At 42.4% G+C, this 27123-nt stretch overlaps 1 protein-coding gene across 3 annotated transcripts in view; it reads left to right on the forward strand.

Annotated features, from left to right (window-relative positions):
* FBXW7 (F-box and WD repeat domain containing 7) overlaps positions 1–27123 on the forward strand; it is a 541360-nt gene that overhangs the window by 445408 nt on the left and 68829 nt on the right. For all 3 annotated transcript variants that reach the window (XM_078775834.1, XM_078775836.1, XM_078775835.1), the window contains one exon: positions 11693–11874. In XM_078775834.1, coding sequence (XP_078631960.1) covers positions 11693–11874 — 182 coding nt within the window. The remainder of the gene's footprint in view (positions 1–11692; positions 11875–27123) is intronic.

Raw genomic sequence — 27123 nt, forward strand, 5'->3', positions numbered from 1 at the left:
AACGCCAGTGGGGTTGACTCAGCCTGTCATCCTTCCGAGGTCGGCAAATTGAGTACCAGCTTGCTGGGATGAATGATCATGGTGTGTACCCCAATTTAGAATAGGTACACCGTATCCCTGCGCATCGTAAGAGCGTGACCAAGGGTTGGTGTCAGGAAGGGCATCCGGCCATAAAAACAACATTGCCTCAAACAGGGAACCATGACTGTCATGGGGCCCGCAAGGCTAACCCCCGCTCTAGCGGGGAAAATGGCCTTAAAACGATCATTCATTCATTCATATATACCACATACTGCCTTTATACTATTATACATATTAGAAAAGAAGTTGGTCAGAGTGAAAAGTGTCACAGGCTCCATTTTCGTGCTTGGACCCAGAAACAGAATTATGACACGGCGCGTTATGTCACGGCTTACCAAGAGGATATATGGTCCTTCCTGCCCGCACGGTATGGCACGATGCCCCATCTGACACGGCAATAGACAGAGAACCTAATAGGAATTAACAAAGCAATCTGAATGGTGCCATTGGAATACCTATTAAACAGTAAACAAAACCGGGCAGGTATGTACACTTGGGATACAAACACAACACACCTTTTTAGGAGCAAGTTGGAGAAACAAGAAAGTAATTGTGTGTGTGTGTGTGTGTGTGTGTGTGTGTGTGTGTGTGTGTGTGTGTGTGTGTGTGTGTGTGTGTGTGTGTGTGTGTGTGTGTGTGTGTGTGTGTGTGTGTGTGTGTGTGTGTGTGTGTGTGTGTGTGTGTGTGTGTGTGTGTGTGTGTGTGTGTGTGTGTGTGTGTGTGTGTGTGTGTGTGTGTGTGTGTGTCGAAAATATATACTAGCCGAAAGCACCCGGCTTTGCCTGTGTTCTTTTTGAATGAATTTACTACTATAATTCAGCTTTTACTCGTGGCCGTAGAAGATTGACTACTATAATTCAGCTCAGCTTTTAATTGCGAAATGAGCCCAGCTGAAGCGGCCTCGACTGGCCTCACCACCTAGCCTATAACCTTCCTGGGGCCCGTCCCGACACTTTTGGTTCTTTTTGAATGAATTTACTACTATAATTCCGCTCAGCTTTTAATTGCGAAATGGGCCCAGCCCGGCCGAGGTGGACCTCGACCAGCCTCGCCACCTAGCCTAAAACCTTCCCTGGGCCCGTCCCGACATTTTTTGTATTCGAGGTTTCCTCCTATCTTTCACCGTTCAGGAGATTAGCTTGCACAGACAAACAAACAAACAAACGAGCAAAAACTTTCTTTTATTTTTCTAGAAGATATTGTTGCGGTTTTGAGAACCCACACAGGTAACATCATTAAAGGTTAAAGGTTGCACCCCATAGATAGGCCACATGCAACACGTAGGTCACCTTAGGACGTTAGTTATTTCATAGTATGTGTTTAGGATAAGGCCATTGCCAATAGTTGCATCTGCGTTGTGTAAAACAAATAAAAGTAGGCCCCGTTCGTCCATTTTGCAGCCTCCCTTCAATCGACGCCATTAAGCGCTATCCAGTCTGTACTCCATCTCCTCTCCCAGTTTGTTACGCTGGCTTGCCAGCGGCGTTTGCTGCTCTTGCTCGCTCAAACCAGCCCAAAGGCCACGAGGTAAGGCCCAAAAGGGGGGCAGAGCGCAAGGGTGGGCGGTGGGGGTGTGGCCACGTCAAGCAGCCATCAAGGCGGAGCCGGTAAGCTCTCACCAGCCAATCAGGGCTGAGGCGACATCGCCTGACGGGGTGTGGCTGGACATTCCAGAGGGTTCGCTGGGCGTGGCAATATAACCCTTCGCGCGAGGCCCCCACCTCAGATGAGACGTGAGTTCGCTTGTAGAGTTGAGAAGGGAGCTCGTGAGTTGCAGTATCAGATGAGAAGGGAGAGGCGCTTGGTTTGTGGCAGAGTTACGAGAGGGAGAGACGCGCGGTGACGAGCCTTGATTGATTGATTGCGCTTTACAAAGGGCTGGCGTGCGGCACGCATTGCAGAGGACTGCAGCGTGCAGAAGGCCGTTGGTGAAAGGCGCTTGGTAACACCTTTGGGGAAGTGGCGCATCGGTCATAGCAATACCGGGAGCGCGTATAAAGGCGCCGGTACAAGTATTACATACGCCATCTAATCGCCAGCTTACCTTTCCCCGATATTTAATTGTCCGCTTCGCGCCTACGCCACGTGGAGAGCTGCCTGCCGTATTCCATCATCTGCACGGTACGAGTCGGGGACTGGACGAGCTGTGGACCCTTGGATACTCAACCCGACCATCTACAAACCCCGTGTGAGTGAGTCTGAGTGTGAACGGGCCCGTGTCCAGGGATAAGTATAAGACTGTTTAAGGCTGCCCTGTGTATCTGCTTCTTCCTCTTCCCTGTACATTCTCTGCTTCTTTTCCTCTTCTAATTGTACAAAGTGTGAATAAATTGCCTGTTCTTCCTGGTTTTCCTCTTAATCCGATCGTCCTTGTGATTTCTCAATTGGGTAAGCGTGGCACGATTACAACCGCTTAGAATCGGGTTTAGTACCTGCTAACGGCCCGAATCGCGGCTCGCTTCGCTCGGCGTGTCCACTAACGCCGTGGTTTGGGTGGGGTTATTTCCTTGCTTCACGGTCGGTGTTAGTACTTAGGTAATAGGACTAATTCGACCAACAACCCTATTTAACACCGAACGGAAGGAACGTGATAGCCTCGGGATCTCGTCGGCCAGTAAAAGGACAAGGGGATTAATCCCCCCTTGATAAGGGGAAGGCCGACGTTGGAGATCCGCAACAATATATATATATATATATTTGTTTGTTTTGTTTGTTTGTTTATTTATTTCTGCATTTATTTCTTTCTTTCTCTCTTTATTTATTTATTTATTTATTTCTGCATTTATTTCTTTCTGCATTTATTTATACACACATAAACACTTTGAGGTCACACTGCACAAGCCAAGGGTTGTGTAAAAATTGTTTTGCAACTCGTTAATCTAGCAGGTAGCGTGTTATTTTATACAGTCAGGTGTTTGATCATGTAGGGCTGAAGATGCGTCTTCCACACTCCTATCATCCAATGAGCACTCTTCACTGGGGTTTCATCGTTTCTGATCTTTTGTCGCTAGACCTTTGCTTTACTTCTCAGGTGCTCCTCTTCCACTTTTCCTTGTATTATAAAAGTAATCCGTTTTTTTCATTTCCACTCCTGCCTCCTTAATTGACATCGATACTTGTGCCCTGTTCACTTGTTAAAACCTTCGTCAATTGTATTCTTTGAACATATTACCAATTAGTCAATCGCACGGGCCGTTACAAACATCTTTTTTTTGTACTTGCTCTCCATTTCACATTGTCGTTTTCCTTGAACTGTTCTTTGTAAACCTCTCAGATGAAACTTCTGTGGTCTTGAGGTTGTCATGCTGTAGATGATGTGCAGAAAGAAAAAAAGTTATTCAATTCTGATTGCTGCATGGAAGCAGTATCATCTCCATTTTAAAGCTTTTGCAATGTGAAGACTTCCACTACTTTGCAACACAAATCTCTGCATGAATATCAACCCGGGCAACATTCGCACCTTCACTGACAAATCTACTTTGTCACCGTTCGTCGGAAGTCAATTGAGCACAAGAGCTGTGCTTCCCCATCACAGATATGGTTCAAGTACACGACGAAGCATACGCATGCATAACCTAAATCATTCACTGTGCAAACATGCACTTGAATACAAAGTGCGGATGTACCCTGCTAGTTAATATCATTGGAGTTAACAGTGTTTGAAATATTCACCCACCATCTTCCGTTGTCAGGTTTAGGTATTCCATCTTCATCTTTGTCTTGATCGTCTTCCATCTTGTTCCGTTGCCTGATTGTTTTTTTTTTCAGACCTTTTTATGCATTCGCCGCTGAGGTCGCCAGAGGCATTATGTTTTTTTGGTTGTCCGTCCGTCCATGGTTCCTCTGTCTGTGACAGGTTTTCATTGCTGCGATAATTCAAGAGCAGCTGAATGGATCTTAGTCACACTTGGTGCAGGTTTGTGTAATGAGGTAAAGATGAACTGATTGGATTTTGGGGTCACGAGGTCAAAGGTCATCAGAGTAGGTAAAAAGTAAAAATGAGTTAGGTAAAAGTCAGAGTTAGGTAAAAATCCTTTTGCCGTGATAACATGTGAACCAGTGATGGGATTCTGATCAAAGTTGGTACAAGTATATATTATGATGCAAAGTCTGTAATAGGTCTGTGACTTGAGAGTGGTTGAAGTGTTCTAATTCAAACTTGGTAGAGGTAAGTATAATGATGTAAAGATTATCTGATTAGATTTTGGAGTCAAGAGGTCAAAGATCAAATGTCAGATGTCCTGTCAGGTAAACATTCTGTTACCAAGCTAACTTGTGATTGAACCAGTGATAGGATTTTCACCAAATTTGGTATAATTATATATTATGATGCAAAGATAAACGGATTCGATTTTGGGGTCAAGAGGTCAAAGATCAGAGGTCATGTTAAGTTACAATTACTTCGTTACCGCGATAACTTAAGAACGGTTGAAGGGATATTAGTCAAACTTGATGCAGTTATGTATAATGAGGTAAAGATGAAATGATTAGATTTTGGGTTAACGAGGTCAAAGGTCAGAGGTCATGTTAAGTAAAATTTATGTTGCCATGCCAACTTGTGAACCAGTGATGGCATTTTGAACAAACTTGGTATAAGTATATATATGATGCAAATATGAACTGATTAGATTTTAGAGTCAAGATGTCAAAGGTCAGAGGTCATGTTAAGTAAAATTTATGTTGCCACACCAACTTGTGAACAACTGATGGAATTTTGAGCAAATTTGGTAGAAGTATATATGATGCAAATATGAATTGATTGGATTATGCCATCAGATGTGATAAGAGGTGATGTCAGGTAAAAATGTGATAACTTGAGAATAGCTGAATGGATTTAAATCAAACTTGATACAAGTATTATAATGATGTAGTAATGTAGGCAGAGGCATATCGGTCGACGTCATGATGTCGAAACTGTCGTTCAAGTTTAATTTTAATTTTCCCATTCCGGTCCCACTCTTCCCTTTGATAGGTCAGAGAATAGAGTGATGGCCTATGATTGAATTGCATTGGAATCTTGGAATGCTTTATACATCTGTTCTTTCGTTATACCACCTGCACATTACGTATCATGGGATTTGTGTGACTCTGTTCTCAATTCACTGTATTGAAAACAGGAGTTGCAGTTTCTCACAATGTACGTGGCATTCCATTCATGGTATTCCACTTTGAACTTATATAATGTCTACAACGAACGTGTCCTCCATCTTAATCTCCATAACTATTATCAATAAGGGAGTGTTTTCTTGGGGTGGGGGGAGGATGAGGTTGATAAATTTTGCTTGCTCCGACATCGCATATCTTTCCACATCAGACTATCATTGCATTTGCCTCCAGCCATATGGAAGTTGCCCAAAGAAATGTCTATCTGGGCCAACAGGCAGGAAATTTTGTGTGCCATTCTGCGGTTTCTTTCAGCATTCCCTTGTGCTGTGGTCCATTTCACTGCACGACTTGCAGTATGGGCGACATGTTAGCGAGACGATATTAAAATGGTAAAAGGACTGAAAGGTCTGTCCTCTCTTGGCCCCACCCCAACTCTCTGTCTTCCTCTTTCTTTCCCTTTCTTCAAAGCAAGAGGGCATTGATGACCTTCTTCTTCTCCTCCTCTTCCATTCCTGGTTTCTGGTGGTTCCTGTTCCCGGTGGTTTTTCTTCCTGTTTACCAGCTCTATCATCATGATAAATAGAAGCGAGCTGAGAGCATTTCACTGCTTCAAACCGATGTTCACACTGTACTCCTCCGACATCCCAGGACCAACCAAAACTCTTCCCTTCGTTCCCTTGTACATCCCTTCCACCCACCTAACCTCTGCTTTCAGCCCTCCCATCCATCCCAGTGTCGCCATCACCATCTCTCTCGGGACAGTGTCGTATGCCTTCTCCAGATCCACAAATCCCAATGTCATTTCATCTTGCACCTCAAACCTCTTCTCCACCAGTTGTTTCAGCTTGAACATCCCATATATCATCCCCTGACCCTTTATAAACCCCTGCTGCTCTTCTCCGATCTCCTTCTCCACACTCTTCCTTATCCTCCTGTGCAGAACCCTCTCCAGCACCTTCATGACACGACTAAGGAGCCTAATGCCCCTCTACTTCCCCGGATCTTGAACATCCCCTTCCATATTGGCACAATTATCCCTGTCCTCCACTCCTGAATTGAACGCTCTCTTATACATTCATTCAATAGCCTCTTCGTCCAACTGACTGACTTCTCCCATGCAATTAATCATCTCTGTACGCCTAATTTATGCCTGGCGCTCTTCCCTTCTTCATCCTCTTCAATGCCGTCCACACTTCCTCTTCCATGATCTCCACCAACTCCACTTTCTCCTCCACATAACTCGGTAGCTCCAGCTCGCCGTTGCTTCCTTCCCGGTTCAAGAGCTCTTTGAAATGTCCTTCCAACACCTTCAATACTGCCCCATTCCCTGTCACAGGAACATGAAATGCAATCCTGTTGTGTTTTGTATACGAGGTGCCACCACGTGTTATTTTGCTTATGAAAGTTCCCTTTTTCCATTGCTTCTGGTGTTGTACTGTTTCGGCAATATGAGTGGAAGCCTTTATATTTCACGAGCAGAAGTACCCGGCATTGCCGGGCGGGGGAGGGGAGGGGGGAGGGGAGGGGAGGGGAACGGGGGGGAGTGGAGAAGAGGCCCATAGCTGCCTCGCTCGGTCCCGCCCACAGCGACCTCGCTCGGTCCCGCCCACAGCGACCTTGCTCGGTCCCTCCCACAGCGACCTCGCCCGGCCCCGCCCACAGCGACCTTGCTCGGTCCCTCCCACAGCGGCATCACTCCGCCCTACACGGCACTATCTATATATTATTCGTACAATGCCGGGTACTTCTGCTCGCTGAAAAAAAATCTATGTGAAACATGCTACTATCTATGCTAAATCATGCTAAATCATGCTAAATGCTAATCATGCAGAAGTACCCGGAAAAAACGCAATTGCTTTTCGCTCTGAAATACGTGCGTTGGGCAATTCCACGACGTTACGGAGTGACACTTTGAGTCATTTTTGTGAACTTTGATTGCTCTAGCACAGCGATAAAGCCACTAGTACCTACTTTCTATATATCATATTGTAAAGGAAGAATTGCACTTTACAGAGATATTAATGGAGTTCCTGTAAGTTGGACCATTGTCAAGTGATTAACATTCAAAAACTGTGTTACGGAGTGACACGGTCTTTTGTCATTTATTAAACAATAACAACATTTATTGAAAACTCTGCTCTCACAATAGTTATAAAATTGTAATGAAATACTGGGAAGATACACTAATAGTTGTACCTTCAGTACAGGGGTTTCAAAATTCCAGACATGACCTAATTACTCTGAAATAATTACAATAGTCCCGTTATGGAGTGACGTGTCAATTTTGAGATTTCTCCCAAAGCAACAAATCATTTCTAGATTACGCCAGACTTTCATTCTGAACCCAGCTGACTTGTGCTGGCATTTCAACATCTAACACTTTACAAAATAATCAAAATCAAAATCTGAACTGAGAAAATATAGAATAAACATATACAAAAGTCAAGAAATAGACTAAAGAAATTGAGAACAATTTACGAGTGGATGACCAGAAACAAAACAAAGTTTGGAATGAATCAGTTGGCCACATCACAAAACTTCACATGACTGCCCTGCAAAAGGTTCCCTTTCCCAAAGGACATTCAGCAAATACATAATGATTGTTATGTGATGGTCGAGGGATGGCTGAAGAAGGAATCTGATTACTTGGTTGGAATCAATCCAGGATTTATCTTCCACCTCTGGGAATGTATATGCCAAGTCAGATAGGCCCGCTTTTCGCAAAAATCATACTTCCAAACAACCATCATCTACTATCTGAGTCACCTGGCCAACAAACAACTTCTTCGATTTTTTTTGTGACATACTGCACAGCCACAAAGTCACCAGGGTGCACTTGGGGTTGACTGTCTGACCTGGGGCGCTCAGCAGGTGCTGGACTAGCAGTATTTTGACATTCCAAGGATGATACATGGCACTCGGGGTGAAGACTCACCAATTCAAATTCTTCCGCTGTTGAGTACATAGAGGCGCTCACAACATATTTCCTCCCAGGTTTCACACAGTGTGTTTGGTGTGTATTCGGAAGCGACTTCACTAACTGCCAGCGCTCGTCCAATTGCGACTGGCACTTCTGAATGTCTCCTGCTGTGATGAATAAAACTTCGATCTTTTTGCACTGTGCCGCTGCTACGTGGAAGCAGGATTCTGCATCAGATACAGGATCCCCAGCCAGATTTGCCAACCAAACTCTCCTCTTTACCTCACCTCCTATCCCATCAACAGCGCCCTTACCGTGAGATGTGGCAAAGAAATTCCAGGATAATTGAATCATGAACAATTCTTGAAGGAATGTAAGATTGGAAAACAAGAATTTCTGTTTAAATTGACTGGCTGCCCCATCTGAAAAAAAGTCAATCGCCCTAATCCTCGGATGGCGTGATATCAGTGTGGTGATGATATTGGACAGGAAGGTATGAACAGCATATTTGCCATGCTGGAGGTCATCGCTAACAATAACGAAAGACTCGGTAACATTAACATCAATCCAGGCGCGTACTGTGAATAGAGTGACTTGGACGTGGCTCCAATGAGCACTCTGGATTTCATTCTGTTCTATCGCAGGATAGTTCTCCGCAAAATCGACCTTGACGACAATGCGATCACCATCAACTGCCTTCCTTCTATCTTCAAAGAAGTAGCTCTGCTTCCTCTTGATGAATGAGTGCAAGCTGAAGCATGGAAGTTGTTTGCAATACCTCATGCAGGGCACCCTGAACAGTCCCATCTTTAGTTACTTTTGTGGCCCGCTGCTCAATTGTCTCCCACTGAAACCACTTCAGCGGCAGGTTAGCTGTTTCGTTGTCGACAGAATACACTGTGGCAAACTTGGTATGGCATTCCTGACATTTTCCTGCCATGCAGTTGTCCGAATCCTGATCACATACAATGCTTCCAAGGAATTCACGAAAGTTGGTCGAAAGTCCAGGCACATGAGATGACAAGGCCTCCAATAAGAGGCGCATGTTTTCATGATATCTGCAGTGGCAGACATTGTGCGGAAACTTTGAATTGAGGCATACATTGGCTGGACGAAGTGCTGCGAATTGGGAGTAGCCGAGCTTGATGTTTGGATATTTCTCACAAAACAAACTGTATGCCTCTCGTATTGTCATCATTAGGAAACTCTTTTGAACCTTGTCTTTCGTTTCCCAGTCTTAATGACCACAAAGTCTTTCTTCCCTGGCGACATCCATGAAATATCGGGACTCGGTGTTTTTGCCCTTCGCCCGACATCTCCGCTGACATGCACGTTCACTTTCCCTTGCCTTCGCAACATTAGCAGCACACGCCTCTCTCTTGCGTTTCGCATCCAGCTCCCTGCATTTTTCCTTGTGCCTGTCTCGAAAACGCTTTTGTCGCTCGGCAGCAGTCAATGGCATCCTTTCTGTAATATGAATGCATCGACAAATTATCCATTTGAATTGCACCGTACCCTTCTACGAATCATCTAAAAGATCATGAAATGTTTTAGGCCACAAAAACTGACAGTAGAGGTTGTAAGCAGCTTCACTCAGCTTGTCCACTGCAAAGTTGGCGGTCCGTGGTGGCGCGGTGATTTGTCTAGTTTTCCTCTTACGATGCGTATCCGCAGGTGACAACAGAGGTGTAGTTTGTACTCACCGATTGCTGGATGTAAACCGATTTCAAAACCGCTCAAGATGACCACGCGTAAACTTGAAACTTGTCATACGGAAGTAAAATCTGGCACGCAATGAATTCTGGGACAGCTACTCTGTCGCCACCTTTTTTCAGGCTGAGTTATCAATTGTTTGACAGAATGAGTCACCCCGTAACGTTACGGAGTGACAAGTTTTCTTTTTAATTTATTTTTTGTAGATTTTAAATATATATATAATTATACTGTACAATGATTGGGTGGTATAAGTTCTTAATGACCCTGGATTTATTTGGTTTTTCATCCACCAGTTAAAGAGAAAAGTAAACAAATGTCAAATTTTCGTTATGGAATGACACGTCACAGAGTGACATCTGACTCCTAATTTGAGTGTTAATTAAGCATAGAAGGCCAACTCATATTTTTTTCAATTGGTTTTGAAATAATCTTCATACAGGTATCTTCTGATGGATAGCATTTGTTGACTTCATGCCAATGAATTGAGAGACGAATGAATTAATAGTTCTTTGCATTATCGAGGGCCAATTTTACTGTGCTTTTCAGTAGAATGACTTCATTAATTGCAATGAATGATGTAAGCCAACATAGCAAGCTAATTCAGTGATCTTGATATTATCTGAAAGTACATTTTTTCAGCTTTCATTTGGTACATAACATGAACTTTTTCAGTCAAACTTAAAATTTGACCTCTGCGGACCGTTTCTCGTGGAATTGCCCCGAACGCATAACTGAGTTAATGGCGGCAACAAACATCACGTGATCGCTCTGAGCGAATCAGCGCGCTGCTTTGCTACCGGTCAGATTCCGGTCATAATATTTCGCGCTGAGGTAAAAATATGGTTTAAAAAATATTATGAAATCAATTTTTAGGTCGGCCATGTTCGTCCCAGGCTCAATGGCCATGTCTGTGCCAAATATCAAGTACGTGAGCCTCTCCGTTTAGGAGTCTACCGGTAACATTACACACACACACACAAACTGTGTTTTATATATATAGATTGAAATGGTTATTACCTCTACCACTGAAGGTGGGTGGAGGTTGTGTTTTCACACCTGTCTGTCTGTTTCTCTGTTTGTGATTTTGTTGAATTTGCTTGTGATTCTTCACCATTGAGAGATGGAGCCAAAAAATATATATATTACGTTATTTCAAAAGGTTGTATGGATTATGACAAAACCAGGTGGTTGAGTTGGTTAAATGTCAAGAACAAGCCATTTCGATTTTGGTTCAGGTCTGGAACCAGATCCAGATCCAGCCTGTCAGTGGGATACAATACGTAACCTGTTCAGCCTGGCGGAGGTATGGCTCTACCGAGTGCTTTTCGAGTTTTATTTGATATCAGTCATATTGCCATACTAGGTGTTCTGTAGCATAATGCAAATATGTGCCACACTAAGCTATCTATGGTCCATCTGGCAACCCAATGTGCAAGCAAAATAAAATTCTCACAAAAAATATGAATCTCACCAAAAGGTTTGTGTAATCGAGGGATACGTGTCTGACTTGGCAAGAGTAGACTGAATAAAGCAAAATGTCCCCTTTGCAGACAGCATGTGGTCTTGGAATTGCTATCTGTAATTGCCTTATTGCAATGTTCTCCACCGAGTAGAAAACCATTTCCAGTGTGTCACTGTATGGTTTATCCTGTCTTCGTTTCTTCAGCTACCTCTTTTATTGCTGCACAATCAGCACCGACTGCTGTGTCTGTCAATGTGAACTCGAGAGAGTGGGAAGAGAAACAAGATGCTGCGCAAACCTGTATCTATGATACTTAAATGTTGATTATCCCAAACCAGGAGGGTTTGTCTGCTTGGTCATTTATTCTTTTCCCATTTTCCATCCCCACACCGTTTTTCTTCCCCCAGTGTCTGCGCACACTTGTCGGACACACGGGTGGTGTTTGGTCATCACAGATGCGTGGGAATACCATCGTAAGTGGCTCGACAGATCGAACACTCAAAGTTTGGAATGCGGATACAGGGCAGTGTGTATACACATTGTACGGCCACACTTCTACCGTGCGCTGCATGCACCTGCACAGCAACAGGTAATTGTACTTGTTACTTGCAAAAATCGAACATTTTTCAAGTATATTGGTTGTTGGTGTGCATTATTCTGTCTGTCTCTGTCTGCCTGTCTGTCTGTTTGTTTGTCTGTATGTCAATCGCCTACTGGTCACAATTGTAAACCGATCTTTACTAAGCTTAACAAAATGATAAGGTTCAACATAAGCAAGACGCCTATTGATTTAAGAGGTCAAAAGGTCAACATAGGCCAAATGTCATCGATTTTGTCAGATATTTTCTAAAATCCTCAATTTTCATCCGATTGACTTGAATTTTGAACAGGATTTATAAATTGGCTCACTGAATTCAACCACCAATTATTGTTGAGGTCAACATAGGTCAAAGGTCAACAACTTAAAGGTGTGATTTCTAAAATCCTCAATTTTCATCAGATTGACTTGAAATCTGAAGAGGATTTATTTGCATGTCAGATCACTGCATTCACCCACCAATTATCTTTGAGGTCAACATAGGCCAAAGGTCATCAACTTATTTTAGGCATTTCTCAAGTATCGTGCTTAGCATGACATATTTCTTGTTTTTTATTGCTGTGGCCTTACACCCGTTTGTTTGAATGTGCTACCACAGTCTGAATAATCAAACCTTTGGAATTGATAAATACGGGTAGGTTACTTAAAGCGAATAAGAGTACAGTCGGACCCCAACATTCATGGGGATATGTTCCTGGAAATTGCCACGAATGTTGAGTCCACAAATATGAGGTCTAGACTTGTGGAAGAGCTATGAGACAGAACAAATGAATCCACAACATAACAAAGGGAACAACAGGAAAAAGGGGAAACACTATAACAGCAGGGCAGAGTGAAAAAATATATGGAGACAGACAAACAAGGGATGCAGGTAATGATAAGGGGTAAGGGAAAACTCTAATGGTGGACAATATGACATACGCAGTTTTTTGAGGAGGGCTGGGGAGTGGTTGAACCAAGTGTAGAAAAGATCATGATTTTGGGTGGGGGATGACTTGAGATGGTGGGAAGAATAAGATTGAAGAAAGTATGGCAGGTGGTTCCACAGGTGGGGAAAAAAGAGGAGTAAATGAGTGGAGGTGAACAGTGGTTCTGGATTTCGGCAGTTTGACTAGTAGGGGCTTGCTGCTGGATCGCGTATGTCCTGCAGATATATAAGGGGGACAAAGCATGGAGAGGGCATAATGTGCAGGTCTTGACAAGGCACCACCAGGTTTTAGAAGAGGGCGACAAGTTTGAAAGCTCCTTCTTGAGATTGGACAAATGTTGTTTTCTGGCTCTCCAGAAACTAGCCACATTTGTTGTGAGCTTTGTGGAATGATCTGAGGTTTTCTTGAGTTTGATTTGCCTTCCAGGAGGAGAATGCAAGTTGTTTAAAAGCAACTGCCTCACCACAGGATTCAGAGTACCAAGAGCAGGAGGATGGGTAAAATGATTGAAGACTAGATGGGATGAATTTGTGCATAAGAAAGAGCAGGTTTCTGTGGAAGAGTTCCCAGGCTGAATTAATATCAGCGAAAATAAAATTACGTAATTTTTTCTTGTAAACTGCGAATGTGCAAAGAGCAAATGTAGAAGCAGGTCATGTGTTATGAACGCCAATGTTTGGAGTGCGAATGTTGAGGTCCGACTGAACTTGTTCAATTAAGTTGAATGGGATATATTGAGCACAGACGTAAAGTATTGGCAAATATTTCCCAGTATTTGATAGATAGCATTTTAAATATTTATTTTTCATTACATATTCATTTATATGTTGGTGTAACTTGGGAGATTTTTTTTAGCAACTACTCTTTATGTATTTCTTGAAGGGCATTATGTTTAGGTTGTGTTAGAAACAAATTTTGCAACTTGAAGATTAAGAAAAGTTGCGATTTACTTCAGATATGTTCATCCTTTGTTGTCTGTGAGCCTGTGGTTTTGGCATCCTTATTCGTTGAGCAATGTAAATATTTTGCTTTTGTGATTGTGCACCCTGATGCATTGCAAACAATCCTTGTGAGAACAATAGCTTCCTGTGCCCGACATATTGGTTGGAGAAATTCACTTAACAAAATTGATGTGCTTTTCATGTGCAGTATGCACAATCAGGTTTACAAAGCTTCATGTCTTGCTTACCTGGACTGCACTTTCAATGCATAGATGCTTGTTAATGAAGACAAATGGATTTATTCTGCATCCAATTGATCCGAATTGACTTAATCACGATTGTGCAATGTTTAAATGATATTGTAAATTTATTTTTGTCGTTGTTACCTCCGCCACCGAAGGTGGATGGAGGTTATGTTTTCATCCATCTGTTGTACACCGCTCCTTTCCTATGCCACCTCCAGGCATTGCAAATCGTCATTGCCGGGCACCGAAGGGGGCTTGGCAGTGACGCACGCTGAAAGAGAGTACTCAGTTTTCACTCTGGTTTCTTGTTGTACACCGCTCCTTTCCTATGCCATCTCCAGGCATTGCAAATCGTCATTGCCAGGCACCAAAGGGGGCTCGGCAGTGACGCACGCTGAAAGAGAGTACTCAGTTTTCACTCTGGTTTCTTGTTTGTTTGTTTTCTTTCTTGTTTTCTTTCTTGGTTGTCCGGACGATATCTCAGCCATCCTTTGAGCTAGGAAGCTGAAATTTCGGCACAAGAGTGAGCAAGTCCTTTGTCAAAAACGGTATTTTTTTTTTTGATTAATCAATAAATTGAGGAGTTATTTAATTATTAGCGATTAATTAAGTACTTATTTAATTAATCAAATTTCCTTTCTCTTCTGACCATTAACTCAGGCACCTTTTGAGTTAGGAAGCTGATATTTGGACATGCCAATGACCAGGTGATTTGGCTGCAAAGGATATTTTTGATTTATTAATTAATCAATTAATCGATTAATTATTTAATTATTCGATTAATGACAAAAAAAATGTTTTTTTAAAGTTACAGATTCTGATGAAATAGTGGTAGTTTATGTGTTCTCTGACCAAATTGATTACTAATTTAATTTTTTTATGATTATTATTTATTTATTTTCATTATTAATCATTTATTTATTTTCTTTCTCATTTGGCCAATATCTCAGGCACCTTTTGAGCTGGGAAGCTAATATTTGGACATGAGTGACCAAATGATGTGGCTATCAAGGATATTTTTGATTTGTTGATTAATCATTTCATCTATTAATTATTTATTGATTAATCGATTAATTATTTATTGAGTAATCAATTAATTTTTTAATTTTTTATAAATGACTTATTTAATTAAATTTCTAAAAGATACATCTTCGGATGAAGCACAAGTGGTTTAGTTATGCTATTAGCCAATTGATTATGAAAATATTTTGTGATAATCTTTTATTGATTTTAATTATACAATTAATCAATCAATTAGTGTACACCTCTCCCTCCCAATGCAGCCTCAATGAGCTGCACTGCGGTATTGCCGGGTGCCTGAGGCGCCCCGGCAATGCCGCGCTGCAGCATATTTAATTATTTGGCATGGGGCGGTGTACTTTGAATGCATCTGTACTTGTTTTCTTGTTTGTTTGTTTTCTTTCTTGGTTGTCCGGACGATATCTCAGCCATCCTTTGAGCTAGGAAGCTGAAATTTCGGCACAGTAGTGAGCAAGTCCTTTGTCAAATACGGTATTTTTTGTTTTTTGAATAATCAATTAATTGAGGAGTTATTTAATTATTAGCGTTTAATTAAGTACTTATTTAATTAATTAAATTTCATTTATCTTCTGACCATTATTAACTCAGGCACCTTTTGAGTTAGGAAGCTGATATTTGGACATGCCAATGACCAGGTGATTTGGCTGCAAAGGATATTTTTGATTTATTAATTAATCAATTAATCGATTAATTATTTAATTATTCGATTAATGACAAAAAAATTTTTTTTTTTTAAGTTACAGATTCTGATGAAATAGTGGTAGTTTATGTGTTCTCTGACCAAATTGATTAATAATTTAATTTTTTTATGATTATTATTTATTTATTTTCATTATTAATCATTTATTTATTTTCTTTCTCATTTGGCCAATATCTCAGGCACCTTTTGAGCTGGGAAGCTAATATTTGGACATGAGTGACCAAGTGATGTGGCTATCAAGGATATTTTTGATTTATTGATTAATCATTTCATCTATTAAGTATTTATTGATTAATCGATTAATTATTTATTGAGTAATCAATTAATTATTTAATTTTTTATAAATGACTTATTTAATTAAATTTCTAAAAGATACATCTTCGGATGAAGCACTACTGGTTTAGTTATGCGATTAGCCAATTGATTATGAAAATATTTTGTGATAATCTTTTATTGATTTTAATTATACAATTAATCAATCAATTAGTGTACACCTCTCCCTCCCAATGCAGCCTCAATGAGCTGCACTGCGGTATTGCCGGGCGCCGGAGGCGCCCCGGCAATGCCGCGCTGCAGCATATTTAATTATTTGGCATGGGGCGGTGTACTTTGAATGTATGTGTACTTGTTTGTTTGTTTGTTTATCTGTGAGCAGGATATCTCAAAATATTATGGATGGATTCAGACGAAACTTGGTGGACAGGTTAGGTGTGGTCCAAGGACGAATTTATTTGGTTTTGGTGAAGATCCAGATTTGAGAATTTTTTTTATTGAATTTTTCAGTGATGATTCATAATTGAGAGATAGGGCCAAAAACGATATATATCACGATATTTCAAAACGTTATGGACAGGATATGACAAACCTGAGTTGGGTAGGTGACAAGAATAAGATGATTTTTATGGGCAACAGATGAGTGGCAGAAACAAGCCTGGTATTAACTTAACAGTTAAGGTGGCTGGCTAGAGATATATTAGGGTCCTGAGTTTGAGCCCCTGTCTTGCCGTTGAATTAACACCAGATGGTTTGACTCAGCCTTTTCAGCCCCCCGTGGTCGGCCAAATGAGTACCAGGCGGCTGGTTATAGAGAGGCACTGCATCAGCGGAACTGCCGTACCCCCAGAAAATGATGCAGCCACAGGCTTCACATGAACCACCAGTGGCAGACAAGACAGAAATACCCTGGTTGCGCCCGGCGGGACACAGCAGGAACTGATGCAGAGAGTTAGCCCAGGTACGTCTTCCCTCCAGGTCACGGTCAGCATGCAGCACAGGGCTTGTCATACCCGGGAGGAAAGTTCAAGGTGGGGTCACTCTGCCCACCAGGAGGATAGGCACCCAATGGTGAGTAAGCATGGATCGCCATGACGTGAGATAGGGGCCTGAGTTAATGAAAGCATGTGCTGCCAGGGGAGGTGGGGTGTGGCGAGGGGGGAAGAGAAACCCAGGATTGTCCTCGCAAAAGGCTGAGTCTGGAGTCTTCAGAGCTGCCACGCCAAGCTACGTGACCCACCCAGCCAGCATGCCTCGGCAGTCGGCACCCACTTGGAGAAACATCGCCTGAGACCGAGTCTGCTCTTGCTTGTTTATTACTAAATTAGCATAATGGATCTAGTTACGTTTTGGTTGTTTGTGCCTTTTTTCCTTTTTGTATATGTTGATATGCTTACATACAGTGCCCTCCATAAGTATTGGAACAGTGAAGTCAAATTTGTTATTATTGCGATATACTCAAGAAATTTGGATTTGAGATCAAAAGATGAATATGAGGCAAGAATACAGATGGTCAGCTTTTATTTATTGGTATTTCTATGCATACATGTTTTACCATTGTAGAATAATAGCACTTTTTATGGTCAGTCTCCAATTTTAGACAAGCATAAGTGTTGGAGCAAATGACTAACAGGTGTTTCTTGTTCAGGTGTTTCTTATTCCATTGCACATTCACACATAAAAGAACTGTGAATGACTACTCTTGGTCGTGGCCTTTGCTTTTGCCTTGGGAGTCTGCCTTTGGAGTCAGTAGGCATAAACCAACATGAAGACCAGAGAACTGTCAATGAAAGAAAAGCAAACAGTTTGGAAGCTGAAAGAAACAAATAATTCAATTGGAACGATAGCACAAAATTGGGCATAGCAAATGCACCAATTTGAATATCTTGAAAAAGAGAGAAACCACAAGTGTAATTAGCAATAGACAACGGCCAGGTCGGCCAAGAAAACAACTGCAGTTGACGATAGAAAATCATCAAAGCTGTGAAGAAAAACCCTTTTAAAAAACTGTCAGTTACACCACCAACAACCTCCAGAGTGCAGTGATCAAAGTATCACAATCTATCATTCGCAGAAGACTTTGAGAGCAGAATTACAAAGGCTACACCACAAGTACCTCTCATCAGCACCAAAAATAGAAAGGCCAGATTAGAATTTGCCAAGAAGTACAGAGGTTATCCAGTGAGTTCTGGAACAAAGTTTTATGGACAGATTAGACCAATATAAATCTTTGCCAAATTGATTGGAAAGGCGAAAGTGGAGAAAGGAAGGAACTGAAGCAAGGTGGAGGTAGTGTCATGGCTTGGGCTTGCATGGCTGCCTTTGGAACTGGCTCACTCATATTATTGATGTAACTAATGATGGCAGCAGCAGAATGAATTCAGAAGTGCACAGCAATAATTTGTCTGCCTATGTACAAGAAAATGCCTCCAAACTCACTGGGCAGCGCTTCACCATGCTGCAAGACTATGACCCAAACACACACGACCAACACAACCAATGAAAGGTGTTCATTAGGGAAAAGGGGAAGGTTTTAGACTGGCCAAGTCAATCTCCTACTTTCAATCCAATGGAGCATTCATTTCACTTGCTGAAGTGGAGACTAAAGTCAGAAATCCCCCAAAACAAACAACAACTGAAAATTCCTGCAGTAAAGACTTGGCAAAGCATCTCAAATGAAAATATCAATAGTTTGGTGAAGTCGATGGGTCACAGGCTCAATGCAGTTATTGCACGCAAGGGATATGCAACGAAATACTAACCATTTTACGACTTTAATTCACTTTTAAGTTGATCTGTTCCAATACTTGTGCTTACCTAAAATGGGGGACTGAACATAAAAAGTGCTATTGCTCTACAATGGTAAAACATATACATACTGGCATGGCCAAAACTATTGGCACCCTTGCACTTTTTCCAAATACTGCACCATTTCTTCCAGAAAATTGTTGAAATAAAAATATATTTTGGTATCCACATATTTATTTCTTTGGTTTGCAGTGGAACAAAATTAAAAAGCTGAAAAAATTACGAAATCTTAGCTTATTCCACACACAAATCCTAAAATGGCCCAGACAATATTATTGGCACCTTTTAGAAGTTGTTAGAAATTAGATTTCAAGCAGGTGATCCCCAAAGGGACAGGTGTTTTTAATGCCATGAACAAACTTTGGTACAGCATGGGTGGTGAAGGTTGTGGTGAAGTTTCATCGAAATTGTGTGTGTGTAGCTTCAGAAAAGAAAGCAAATACCTATTTTGGGGTGCAACCTCCACCCCCCCCCCCCCCCCCCGCCTCCCCCTTCCCCGCCGCCTCTAAAGGGGCAGATTTTTTTTTTTAATGCCATAAACATGTTTTGGTAAATCATTGGTGGTGAATGTTGTGGTCAAGTTTCATCGAAATTGTGTATGTAGTTTCTAAGAAGAAAGCAAATACCTATTTTTGGGGGCAACCCACCAAAGGGGCAGATTTTTTTTTTAATGCCATGAACAAACTTTGGTACATCACGGGTGGTGAAGGTGGTGGTCAAGTTTCATCGAAATTGTGTGTGTAGTTTCTGAGAAGAAAGCAAATACCTATTTTAGGGGGTGACCCCCACCTCCCCCCTCCCTCCCATAGACCCCCAAAGGGGCAGATTTTTTTTTAATGCCATGACCAAACTTTGGTACAGCATGGGTGGTGAAGGTTGTGGTCAAGTTTCATCAAAATTGTGTGTGTAGTTTCAGAGGAAAAAGCAAATTCCTATTTTGGGGGGTCAAACCTGGATCCACTTTGACCCCGGTAAACCCCCCTTAAACCACAAATATATTTTTAATCCCATGAACAAACTTTAGTCACAACACAACAAATATCATTGTCCCCCGTCGCTCAGCGGAGCGAAAGGGGGACTATGGCTTTACCCTCCGTCCGTCCGTGCGGGCGTGCGTGCGTGCGTGCGTAAGCGAAGGACCGCATTCGAATTTGCTGTGTGGGTGCAACCCACGTCAAAATCCAAGATGGCCGCCGCCATGTATGTCTGATGCCATGTATGTCTGAACCTTGTAACCTGCATATCTTGAAAAATACGCGAAGTACCAACTTCTAATCTGGTGTGTGGGTGTATCTAGGCATAAGGACGAAAGCTATTGAAGATTGGGTCGCCACGTCAAAATCCAAGATGGCCGCCACCATATATATGTCTGAAAATTGTGAGCGAAATATCTCGAAAAATAAGCGAAGTACCAACGTCTAATCTGGTGTGTGGGTGTACCTAGGCACAAGGAAGAACGCTGTTTAAAATCGGGTCGCCACGTCAAAAGCCAAGATGGCCACCACCATGTATGTCTGAAACCTGTGAGATGAATATCTTGAAAAATAAGCAAATTACCAACTGCTAATTTGGTGTGTGAGTGCATCTCGGCAAAAGGAAGAACGCTATTGAAAATTGGGTCGCCACGTCAAAATCCAAGATGGCCGCCACCATATATATGTCTTAACCTTGTGAGCGAAATATCTTGGAAAATAAGCGAAGTACCAACTTCTAATCTGGTGTGTGGGTGTATCTAGGCACAAGCAAGAACGCTGTTTAAAATTGGGTCGCCACGTCAAAATCCAAGATGGCCGCCGCCATGTATGTCTGATGCCATGTATGTCTGAACCTTGTAACCTGAATATCTTGAAAAATAAGCAAAGTACCAACTTCTAATCTGGTGTGTGGGTGTATCTAGCCATAAGGAAGAACGCTATTGAAAATGGGGTTGCCACGTCAAAATCCAAGATGGCCGCCGCCATGTACGTCTGAACCTTGTAACCTGAATATCTTGAAAAATAAGCAAAGTACCAACTTCTAATCTGGTGTGTGGGTGTATCTCGGCATAAGGACGAACGCTATTGAAAATTGGGTCGCCACGTCAAAATCCAAGATGGCCGCCTTGCGTCTTCCACTTTGTCAACTCGCATCATTTCACCGACGGGGGACATAGGTGTAATGCTTGTTTGTTCCAAATTTGGTCGCAATCCCATCAGCGGTTTCGGAGAAGACGTTTCAAGTGTTTACGGACTGACTGACGGTCAGACAACACGCCATCGCTTTAGCTCCCCTGAACTTCGTTCCATGTGAGCTAATCACTCATTCAGCCAGTTTGAATGGAGAAAAGGAGTCACTCTGCTGTTTTGTGTCACTATGTATACCGCAATGAACATGGAGAAAAGAAAGAAAACCAGAGAATTGTCTGAGGAGGTCAACACACAAGATTGTAGCCAAGCAAGGGCAATCTCAAGGCTACAAGTCCATCTCCAGTGACCTTGCTGTTCCTGTGTCCACCGTACACAATGTTATCAGGAAGTTTAAGGCCCATGGCAATGTAGCCAACCTCCCTGGATGTGGCAGCAAGAGAAAACTTGATCGAAGATTGCAGCGAAGGATTGTTCGAATGGTGGAGAAAGCACCTCAATCAATTGCCAAACAGATTCAAGCTGACCTTCAGACACAATGTACGACAGTTTCAACTCACACCATCCGTCGCCAACTCAAAGAAAGGGGGTTCTATAGTAGGAGCCCCAAGAGGACCCCACTGCTGAGAAAACCCGACTGGAGTTTTTCCAAAACACACCTGAACAAGCCAAAATCCTTCTGGGGTAATGTCCTGTGGTCAGATGAGACCAAATTAGAGCTTTTACGGTAAAGCACATCATCTCTATTTTTACAGAAAACAAAATGAAACCTTCAAAGAAAAGAACACCTTCCCTACAGTCAAACATGGAGGAGGTTCAGTGATGTTTTGGGGTTGCTGTGCCGCCTCTGGCACCGAGTGCCTTGAATGTGTGCATTGCATCATGAAATCAGGAGATTACCAAAGCATTTTGGAGCGCAATGTTCAACCCAGTGTCAGAAAGCTGGGTCGAAGGTCATGGGTCTTGCAGCAGGACAATGACCCCTCATGTGTCTTGCAGCAGGACAATGACCCCAAATACACTTCAAAAAGCAACTAGGAATGGTTCAAGACAAAACGCTGGACTGTTTTGAAGTGGCCAGCAATGAGTCCAGATCTAAATCCCAATTGAACACCTGTGGGGAGATCTGAAGACAGCAGTTGGGAGAAGACACCCTTCAAATCTGGGAGAACGGGAGCAGTTGCACAAGAAGAGTGGGCCAAACTGCTGGTAGAGAGGTGTAGGAAGCTCATTCATGGCTACAGGAAGTGCTTGACTGCAGTTATTTTATCCAAAGGCAAATTGACAAAATATTTAAGTCGAAGGTGTCAATAATTTTGTCAATGCCATTTCTTTTTATTTTCTAATTTAAAAGGATGCATTTAGTCCTGAATCAAAAACAAAGGTTCTGTAATATTAAATTAAGAATTTTGGAGACCAAATACTTTTTGTCAATTTCAACTTATTTTTGGAGAACATTTTGAGTTATTTGAAAAAAAAAGTGCAAGGGTGCCAATATTTTTGTCCACGACTCTAAATACCTAGAAATAAAAGATGACCTTCTGTGCTCTTGCCTCGTATTCATCATTTGATCTCCTATCCAAATTTCTTGAGTATTTAGCAAAAATAACAAATTTGACTGCACTTCCAATACTTATGGAGGGCACTTTATCTGACTTACCACTAGCGTTTGTCCCTCTCTTGCAGAAATGTACCAGAGAAACTGCGTCACCAAGCATATAAGTTATTGCCTCAGTTTGCAGTCACTTGGGTAAACATTCTTACTTTCGGTTTGCGATATATCCGTTTAGCTTAATTCATATTAGTAACTCCCAACCGCATCCAGGTTGACTCCATAAAGTGAGTGGATACCAGAGATAATGTTGCCGTGTGGCAGGCGGTACTCATCGCTCCCAGTAAGGTGCAGCAGGAGCTGCATGGGACACCTCACTGGCGGTTCTCCACTGATGGTATGAAGTTGCATAATGACTGATATGTGTATATATATATATATATATATATATCGCGCGGGACAGCGCGCGGGACAGCGCTCGTCACGCTGTTATGTTCGTTGATTATTATCCCCGCCGATCGCACCGCACCCCTTGGTTTTAGTTTGCACTGGTGGGAACGATGGTCTGTGTGGCAGACAGGCTGTTGGTTCCTTGCGGGTTATGCGGTATTTACCGTGTGAGACATAATTCGTGGCTGGTGCTCACCATTAAAGCTAGGAGGTGCCTTGATCATCTTAATAGACGATTTTGGTCCTCATTGGTTAGATTTTTTGCAGTATGCCGTCCTGACGAGGGTCAATAAGCCCGAAATCTGGATTGGCGGCTCTGCTTGATGTTTAGCCAATGGGGACCAATGAATAAATCTCTGTCTGTTGACAGAGTGGCCGGGCTGAGGCCTCCAGAAGACCCTTTGGGTCGGAGGTGACGCTTTGGTCTAGGACTTCGGTCCACAGGAGATCGGGACAGCTCTCGTCACGCTGTTATGTTCGTTGATTATATATATACTAGCGGGGTCACCCGTGGGAATCCCACGGGCATGGATGTGTGTGACATTTCGACATATTGAGTTATATGCTGCACATTCATTTTTACAAAATGGTTACTGGCAAGTCATCAGATCCAGAAATGGTGTGAATTTAGTTATTTCACATAATATGTGACCCCTCACTCCTCTCCACCTGACACTCTCCTGTCTCCACCTGACACTCTCCTGTCTCCACCTGACACTCTCCTCTCTCCACCTAGCACTCCTCTCCTCTCCAAACCCTCACATCCCTCTCCTTTCCAATCCCTCACCTCTCCAATCCCTCACACTCCTCTCCTCTCCAATCCTTCACACGCCTCTCCAATCGCGCCTCACACTCCTCTCCAATCGCGCCTCACACTCCTCTCCAATCGCGCCTCACACTCCTCTCCAATCGTGCCTCACACTCCTCTCCAATCGTGCCTCACACTCCCCTCCAATCACTCCTCTCCAATCGTGCCTCACACTCCTCTCCAATCACGCCTCACACTCCTCTCCAATCGTGCCTCACACTCCTCTCCAATCGCGCCTCACACTCCTCTCCAATCGCGCCTCACTCGCCTCTCCAATCGGCTTTCCCCGTCTCGTTTCTCTCCTTTTTCTCCCGTCTCGTTCTTTTTCTTGCTCCAAATCGGCCCGTCGGAATCGGAAATCGGCCCGTCTCGCCCGTCGGCCCGTCGGAATCGGAAATCGGCCCGTCTTACTTTTGTGCTTGTGCGTAAATAAATTGTGTTCATGACACCATTTCTGGTGTTGGGCTAGCGGCTAGGGTGCCGGCTTAGGATCCTGGGTTCGAATCTCGGTCGATCGCCGAATTAATGCCAGGGGGGTTGACTCAGCCTGTCATCCTTCCGAGGTCGGCTAATTGAGTACCAGTTCACTGGTAATTCCCTGTTTGTCGTTGAAGGCGGCAAAAAGGGTTGGCGTCAGGAAGGGCATCCGGCCGTAAAACATTGCTTCAAAAAGGGGACAAAAAAACAACAACTACCACGGTCCCCGAAAAGGCCAACCCCCGCTTTGCGGGGAAAAATGGCCTCTAAACGGTGGTTTTTACACCATTTCTGGATCTGATGACTTGCCAGTAACCATTTTGTAAAAATGAATGTGCAGCATCTAACTCAATATGTCGAAATGTCACACACATCCATGCCCGTGGGATTCCCACGGGTGACCCCGCAAGTTTGCATTGACGTTCGTCGATGGACTCGTTCGCCCGTCTCATTCGTTTTCTTGCTGCATCCTGTTCAAGTCTGCGTTCTTCATCGATCGTCTCATTCATTTTGGAAATAGAAGTTTCCACGCAGCGCATGAATTGTCACGATCCTCAAGAGGAATTTGTCTCGTAATCATCAAATGATAAATGGCAAGTAAATTATATTGTGGAAAATTAAAGATTTCAAATAAACCTATTTAAAGTGTATTCGCACATAACTAATTTTAAAAAACGAAGAAATATCTCTCGGTAATTTCCTGAAACATATTTTACTTCCGGCTAATAATGTTGAATTAAATAAAAACGAAGAAATATATGTCGGCATCATTGTTGACGTTTTTGTGACGACTGTCATCAAACGAAAAAGTAATATATCTTAACGGAAAAGCAAAAGCGAATTTTTAATATATATCGACACGTTGCCGTCGGTGTCATGTTGGGCGGTGTATGATACACCATGACGCGATTTTAAAAAATATATCTCTGCATTTTCCCGCGTGTGTGGAATGTTCTCAATTATTGCTGACACCGAGTCCAAAACCATCGATAAAAATGAAATCATATGGTGAGTTAGATTGGAGATAAAGGCGTGAGAGAGACTCAATGGCCTTGAAGTTGAAGTTACAGGCGTTTGAGAATTCATTTCGTTCTATAAACGGCAACTTTCATTGGATTTCCTTCCCGTTTTTTTTCAACCGAGTCGAAAACTATGTTAGCGACTGTGAAAAATGAAATGATATATCGAATTTTTAATATGTATCGACACGTTGCCGTCGGTGTCATGTTAGGCGGTGTATGATACACCATGACGCGATTTTAAAAAATATATCTGCATTTTCCCGCGTGTGTGGAATGTTCTCAATTATTGCTGACACCGACTCTAAAACCATCGATAAAAATGAAATCATATGGTGAGTTAGATTGGAGATAAAGGCGTGAGAGAGACTCAATGGCCTTGAAGTTACAGGCATTTGAGAATTCATTTCGTTCTATAAACGGCAACTTTCATCGGATTTTCTTCTCGTTTTTTTTCAACCGAGTCTAAAACTATGTTAGCGACTGTGAAAAATGAAATTATATATCGAATTTAAAATAGATATCGACACATTGCCGTCGGTGTCATGTTGGGCGGTGTATGATACACCATGACGCGATTTTAAAAAATATATCTCTGCATTTTCCCGCGTGTGTGGAATGTTTGTGGAAAATTAAAGATTTCAAATAAACCTATTTAAAGTGTATGCGCACATAACTAATAAAAAAAACGAAGAAATATCTCTCGGTAATTTCCTGAAACATATTTTACTTCCGGCTAATATGTTGAATGAAATAAAAACGAAGAAATATATGTCGGCATCATTGTTGACGTTTTTGTGACGACTATCATCAAACGAAATAGTAATATATCATAACGGAAAAGCAAAAGCGAATTTTTAATATATATCGACACATTGCCGGCGGTGTCATGTTGGGCGGTGTATGATACACCATGACGCGATTTTAAAAAATATATCTCTGCATTTTCCCGCGTGTGTGGATTGTTCTCAATTATTGCTGACACCGAGTCTAAAAGTAAAACCATCGATAAAAATGAAATCATATGGTGAGTTAGATTGGAGATAAAGGCGTGAGAGAGACTCAATGGCCTTGAAGTTACAGGCCTTTGAGAATTCATTTCGTTCTATAAACGGCAACTTTCATCGGATTTTCTTCCCGTTTTTTTTCAACCGAGTCTAAAACTATGTTAGCGACTGTGAAAAATGAAATGATTTATCGAATTTGATTTGAAATAAAACTGGGGGAGAGCAAGACACCACGGGCCTACAAAACAGGACTCAAAGCTATGCGAGTTAATAAAATGGTGGATATTTGTTTATAGCCACTCCCAGAATGGGTGGAGCTATGGGTGGAGCTACTCTGCAAACCGAGTAAGCCACACCCCGGACAGACACCCAACAGATAGACAGACAGACAGACAGACAGAATCATCTACGGCTATTATAATATAGATATACATATATATATATATACACTAGCGGGGTCACCCGTGGGAATCCCACGGGCATGGATGTGTGTGACATTTCGACATATTGAGTTATATGCTGCACATTCATTTTTACAAAATGGTTACTGGCAAGTCATCAGATCCAGAAATGGTGTGAATTTAGTTATTTCACATAATATGTGACCCCTCACTCCTCTCCACCTGACACTCTCCTGTCTCCACCTGACACTCTCCTGTCTCCACCTGACACTCTCCTCTCTCCACCTAGCACTCCTCTCCTCTCCAAACCCTCACATCCCTCTCCTTTCCAATCCCTCACCTCTCCAATCCCTCACACTCCTCTCCTCTCCAATCCTTCACACGCCTCTCCAATCGCGCCTCACACTCCTCTCCAATCGCGCCTCACACTCCTCTCCAATCGCGCCTCACACTCCTCTCCAATCGT

This window comes from Myxine glutinosa, chromosome 4, assembly GCF_964187855.1.
Source record: "Myxine glutinosa chromosome 4, kmMyxGlut1.1, whole genome shotgun sequence".
Taxonomy (NCBI): domain Eukaryota; kingdom Metazoa; phylum Chordata; class Myxini; order Myxiniformes; family Myxinidae; genus Myxine; species Myxine glutinosa.